We start from the raw sequence: 6,781 nt of genomic DNA on the forward strand, positions 1-6,781 counted from the left end.
AAAGAGCTAAAAATTGTGTCAAAAGAAGATAATGTTAACAGTAGACTGCATGTAGAATTACAATCTCTCTTGGGATACCAATTTGAAACTGAGGAAAGAAGTAAAGATAAAAATGAAAAACACGTTAAAAATCGAAAAAATAGAAAAGGCAAATCTAAAAAATGAAAGGGTAATGAAGGAGAGTAAGAAGAGGAGATCGACATTAATTGTGGTAATTAATATCCAAGACAAAGAAATTTGAAACTAAAACGATGACACATATATGATAACTAACACTTTGAAAGTGATATTGTACTCAGTTGAGGAAAGAAAAGGTCAAGTATTTGACCTACCTACAAAATATTTCACTTTGGACCTATCCCTTAAAGACGTCTCCAAATCATAGTATCTTATCATCGTGGAGGAGGAGGACTTGGAAACCAGCTTGGCTTCCATAGCACCAGATCCCACCCCGCTTATTTAAACTTCACAAAGAAACAAGAGTGTTAAGCATGGTGAAGAGGAGGATAACGATGACTATGAGATGGAGGTAAAACAAGGTAGACTGAAAGAGAAAACAAATTTATTGGGCAATAGAGATTCTCAATTTGGGGACTCAATTTTCCATTTTCTTGCTATCATTAAGGACCTAATGGATTTATTCTATGACTTCTCGACCTATTTGGCTGAGTATCGCAATAGGCATAAGTCTAGGATGGAACAAAAAAGGCACAAAGAAAAAAGAAATTGAACCAAATATGGAAGGTGAAAAGAGGCAAAGAGGGTGCTACTTGAGAGAACTAGAATTCAAGACTAAAATTGGTCATGAAAGAGTTTGATGCTCTTATGAGCCTCCATAATATGAAGTCTACATAGTTTTTCGTGGTTTGTTATTTTGGTAGTGTTGGGGTTGTGTTGGTGCAATAACTTGTTTGTTATTGAGCTTCTCTGTTTTAATATTCTAACTTTGGGCATGGGACCCTCTTCCCACCTTATCTAATCAAAAACAAATTTTGTGTACACTTTTAATATTACAAATCAATGTTAGATGTGGTTAAAAAACATTAAAATATAGTCAGGTCATAGTATGATGTTGCATTGGACTATGTTGGTAGTGAAGAATTAAATTGTTTACGAGTTTATTTTTATCAAATGAATTGTGGAAATCTCATATCTTTAATTAAATTGTTATCAAATGTATGATTATGTGTGTATCTTATTTCAATTTATATTGGAAATAATTTTTTTTTTTATTTGAGCGTGTAGGAAATTTTCATAGCTAATATAAATTGGAGTTCCCTAAGAGAATCCTAGTCATTTTCAATTCCTAGTGAAGCCTTGACCTTAGTTAATGATAGGGACTAAGGTCTCTGATTTTAGTAATTGTTGTAATGTGATGTATTTTGTGTTTTAAATATAGTTTTATTTTATTTTGATATTTGAGTAAGTTAGCATTTGCGTCCAGCGGCATCCTTATGGAAAGATAGATTTCACACTGAGTAGGTTTTTGAATGACTTTCAAGTGTTTGTTTCATCTATTTATAAGTGTACACAGACCCATACTGAAACACTTAGGAGATGGAGGTAAAACAAGGTAGACTGAAAGAGAAAATAAATTTATTAGGCGATAGAGTTTCTCAATTTGGGGACTCATTTTTTTCATTTTCTTACTATCATTAAGGACCTAATGGATTTTTTCTATGACTTCTCGATCTTTTTGACTGACTATCGCAATAGGCATAAGTCAAGGATGGAACAAAAAAGGCAAAAAGAAAAAAGAAATCAAACTAAATATGGAAGGTGAAAAGAAGCAACGAGGGTACTGCTTGAGAGAGCTATAATTAAAGACAAAAATTGGTCATGAAAGAGTCAAATGCTCTTATGAGCCTCCATAATATGAAGTCTAAATATTTTTTCGTGGTTTGTTATTTTGGTAGTTTTGCGGTTGTGTCGGCGCAGTAACTTGTTTGTTATTGAACTTCTTTATTCTAGTATTCTAACTTTGGTTGTGGGACCCTCTTCCCACCTTATCCAATCAAAAACAAATTTTATCTACACTTTTTATATTACAAATCAATGTCAGATTTCGTTAATAAACATTAAAATATAATCAAGTTATAGTACGATGTTGTATTGGACTATGTTGGTCGTGAAGAATTATTTTTTTATCAAATGTATGATTATGTGTGCATTTTATTTCAACCTATATTGGAAATTTATTTATTTTCTTTGAGTGTGTAGGAAATTTTCATAGCTAATAGAAATTGGAGTTTCCTAAGAAAATCCTATTCATTTTAAATTCTTAGTGAAGCCTTGACCTTAGTTAATGATAGGGACTAAGGTCTTTGATTTTAGCAATTGTTGTAATGTGATGTATTTTTTTTTTTAAATATATTTTTGTTTTGTTTTTATATATGAGTAAGTTAGTATCTGCGCCCAGTGGCATCCTTATAGAAAAAATAGGTGTTATGTTGAGCATTTTTTTGAATGATTTTAAAGTGTCGGTTTCATCTATTTTTGAGTGTATTTAGGCCCATAAAGAAACACTTATGAGTTGGGTACCTTTTTGGGAATTAGTCCATGGGATTTTGCCATCATTTGATCTTGTCCAAGTCTCTTAGAAAAAAGGTGTCGAAAGTCTAACTTGCGGGTGACAGTAAGTAAATTACCACTTTCAAATCCACTCCAACAATTTTATGAATGGTGCTTCCGCATGCCTCACACATATGAGTGGATCCAAAGGATCCTATTGGGGAAGAGTATACAATATTATTCCTCTCATCCCAATGCTCTCACACGTAGGAGCATTTGTGATATCCACATACCCTTAGGTTTTGGTGAGAAGGGGTTAGAGGAGGTGAATGAGATCAATGTGGTACCTCCTGACCAGGGGAGGGGAGGTCATATGACACATATTGTATATACCATTCTAAGAGTCTTTGTATGGCTTATTATTTTATTTTTTGCATCTTTCTTTTTGGGATTTTTTGGGAGGCTTTGTGGAAGGACTCAAAAGAGTCTTTGAGAAATTTCTATCAAACCCTCCTCATCTATTAAGGAAATATTTTGATATGATTCAATCTTTAGAATGCTATATTCCATTTTGTTGTAAATATGTTAGTGGAGGCTTTTGATTTGATTTTTAAATTTCATCTTTCTATGTCTTTTCTTATGTATATGACACGTGTGTGAGGGTTTAGGCTCTCCCAAGTTGATCAGAGAAACTCATGTGTAGGGTGAGGGATATGTGGAACCTCCAAGGGAACGATTTTTTCTCGTTGAGAAGGAGATTTCTTGGGTATGAGTATCCTTGATTCTTTTGGAAAATCTGTGGAAAAATGGTTCGATATAATTTAGAAGGGATGTGAATTATATGGTGTTGGACTCCCTTAATGGATTTTACATCTGCGTGGAGTATTTATATTGGGAAATCAAGTTTCTCATGGGCCTCTTAGCTTGGGGGTTGGTTGTGAGAAAGCCCAAATGTTGGAAGGTGAGCTCTCCATTGGCTTGTTTAAAAATTGTGTTTTGTAAGATTTTTTGTGGAATCAAATGGGGTGCTACCTTGACATTGGAATGAAAATATTCATTCTCACGTTTGGGTTAGAATTTTTATTACATTTTTTAAATGGGTTGGAGTAAGTTGTTAAAAATTTTATCAAATGGGTCCCTTGTAATGTTGTGTATATCAAGTTGATAAATGATGATGTTGTTGTGTTTAGAAGCGATTATATTTTACTTTTCTAAAAAATATACATATTGTTTAAGGGCTGAGTTTGTTTAAGAAATAACTTAGCGCTTGTGATAATTTGCATTTCATACGTTTAAAAGTTATTGATACTTAATGAACAAATTAAAGTTATTAGTAATAGTGGATTAAATTAGCTTTAAGAGTGTGAAATTTTCATGCACTTTTCTTAATATTTTTAGTTAATAAAGTGAAGGGGATGTTTATCACGCAAATATTGTTCTCTTTGTTATCCTACAAAATAAAAAAACTTGCTCTACTTAAACTTTGGTTTAAAATTAAAAATAGTTATTTGTAATTAGATGTGTATGTTCACCTATTTAAAAATATATATTTTATACAAAGTATATTTACCTTTGTAAACACACACACACAGCAAACTTGAGTTTGGGTTTCTAGTGTTACCATATCGGTTAAGGCCCCATTAAGCGGGTTTAGCATGATAATTAATTCTTTTAAGAGAATTTAATTTAATATAACTTTAGGAAATGAAAAACCTTAGGTGGAGTTGGTGTGCTAGGTTTTAGGATTTAACATGTCTTGGAATCGTTTAAATGTGATGTGGCCTCTCAAATTAATTAGTCAAGTGAAATAATTTAATTTATCTAATTGATAGTGAATGGTAATTAATTAAATTAAATCTGAAATCAAAGTGTAGTATACTTTTATTTCAAAAATTTGGTTTTAAAAGAAAGTAAAATATCAGCTTAGGATTGAGAAAATTCACTCTTTATTTCGTTTTAATTTAGTTGAGTTGGACTCTTCAGAAGAATAAACTATCGTTGTGGCTAATATTTAGTTAAAACAAACAGTATATTTACTTATTAAAAATATTTAATAGAAAATTATCATTTATTCGTTTGCCGCATTTAATCTCTTTATATATCATTGGTAATTAGTTAAAATTTGTTAAATTTATATATAATTTAGCTTAGTTAGGGTTTACTTAGCTATAGGTGTTAGGTCACGCCATAGAGGCCCGACCGGTTCACTACCAATTAGGAATTAGAGGGAATGTTGCCTTCAGGAGTTCCTCCCTTGAGACATGTTGCGTAAGGGTTCCAAATCTCGATCACCTTATCATTCTTGTTTTACGTTGTGCGAAATGAGTGTCATAACGCCCACTCGTCTTATTCCTTTTCTCACCTCGTCTAGCATGAGTCCTATGACGTTGAGTATGTAACATATACATGCACATGCCACGATGAATTTGCCTTGTACACCAAGTTCATCCTTTCAATCACAAAACAACCCATTCTCTTATTTATTTATTTAAATTCTCGCAACCAAACTCTATAATTAACATGAATCCTTAATATTATAAACCAAAAATATTAATGATAATTTAGAACTATTCTTTGTTTTAAAGGCTCACGAATATAACACGTATATTTTTATAATAAAACTGAGATTATCCTACCCGAGCGTAAAAAGGTTTTCAAGAAAGACGCAATATAAAGCATGCATGGACGGTGTTTGTGTCAACATCCAAGAAAATTTCCTCTTTTACCAATTCTGAGACGGCTGAGAAAAATGTATATATTAGTTCCTTTGAAGAAGGCCATCGCTCCAATAAAGTCTAATCGTTTCCACATTACTAAATTAATGGCGGTGGCGAGAATATGAGGAAGAATACGTCTAAGGCAGGAGGTAAGCTGATCTTCAGATAAGCATATGCAGCAGAAGATAGAAAATTTCAACGATAATGAAAGAATGGTGAGAATACATCTGCGGTAGCAGGTGAGATAGCCATATGCTGCAGCAAGACTTACTCTGACGTATCGAAAAGAGCAACAACTCTGGAAGTATATTATTATAATATTACAAGGATTGGTGATTTAATATACGGAGTGAAGATGAATTAGTCATAAGGTTTGGGCTATATAAAGCTTGTAATGGGCTTGTAACACACATTCATATCCTTCTGAGCTCTTGTACTATCTGCGTTTCTATTATAATGGCTAACCGAATGATTTACTTCACACTGGGACTTTTTCTGTTGATATGTTGTTACAGCGACAGGGTCATGGCAGGGGATTCCGATCCCTTGCAAGATTTCTGCGTTGCAGATGAGGAAAGCAAAGGTGAGTAAAAAACTTTATACATAAACAATGGTAATGATTTGCTTATTAGACGAGTCGAGTTAGTAATAGATTGATTTGATTTTGCTTTAAACAGTTTTGGTGAACGGGTTCGTTTGCAAAGACCCAATGCAAGTTTCAGCAGACGACTTCTTCTTCCGGGGACTTGGGCAGGCAGGGAACACCGACAATGATGTGGGCTCCAACGTAACGATGGCGAACGTTAAACAGATACCAGGCCTCAATACGTTGGGAATATCGTTGGTCCGCATCGACTACGCAGTGGGTGGAATAAATCCTCCTCACACACACCCAAGAGCCACCGAAGTTCTTGTTTTACTGGAAGGCCAGCTTCTTGTGGGTTTCATTGACACCAACAACAAGTTTTTCAGCAAAACGTTGGAGAAGGGAGATGTGTTTGTGTTTCCAAAGGCACTTGTGCATTTCCAGCAGAATGTGGGGCATGAAAATGCGGTGGCCATATCTGCATTGAGCAGCCAGCTTCCGGGAGTTCAGACAATCGCCAACTCTCTGTTTGCAGCGGATCCTCCTCTCCCAGATTCCGTATTGGCCAAGGCCTTCCGCATCACACAGGAAGTTGTGGATTACATTCAGAAGAAATTCGCATAAGAATTTGCTGTGTTCTATCAAACAAAACAATCAAGAGGGGACCAAGTCTTTCCCAAATTCTTTTTCCTTGCCGTTCAATAAAACAATCTTTCTAGAGTTATTGCCGTCCTCTTCTGCTATTCATAGCATCTGTTTTGAACATGACTATATCCTCCGCATATTCCAAAGATGAAGGATTAATTTGAAGCATCTGAAGGCATTTATGAATATTTTATACAAGAGCATCCTTGTATTAGGTATACATTCATTTGCAACATGTTAACAATATATTCTTTAACATAAATATTGCAGGAACAACAACAAACAAAGTGCTTGACTTGGATAGAATGAGTAACACTATAAT

General features: G+C 34.1%; 1 protein-coding gene across 1 annotated transcript; it reads left to right on the forward strand.

The window, feature by feature from the left end:
* Positions 1-5,684: 5,684 nt before the first annotated feature.
* On the forward strand, positions 5,685-6,438 carry LOC131864133 (germin-like protein 8-2). Its single transcript, XM_059215149.1, has 3 exons — positions 5,685-5,811; positions 5,906-6,090; positions 6,259-6,438. Exons 1-3 carry the CDS (start codon positions 5,685-5,687, stop codon positions 6,436-6,438), a joined length of 492 nt encoding a protein of 163 aa, XP_059071132.1.
* The last annotated feature ends 343 nt before the right edge of the window (positions 6,439-6,781 follow it).

This window comes from Cryptomeria japonica, unplaced genomic scaffold (genome assembly GCF_030272615.1).
Source record: "Cryptomeria japonica unplaced genomic scaffold, Sugi_1.0 HiC_scaffold_77, whole genome shotgun sequence".
In the NCBI taxonomy this organism is placed as follows: Eukaryota; Viridiplantae; Streptophyta; class Pinopsida; order Cupressales; family Cupressaceae; genus Cryptomeria; species Cryptomeria japonica.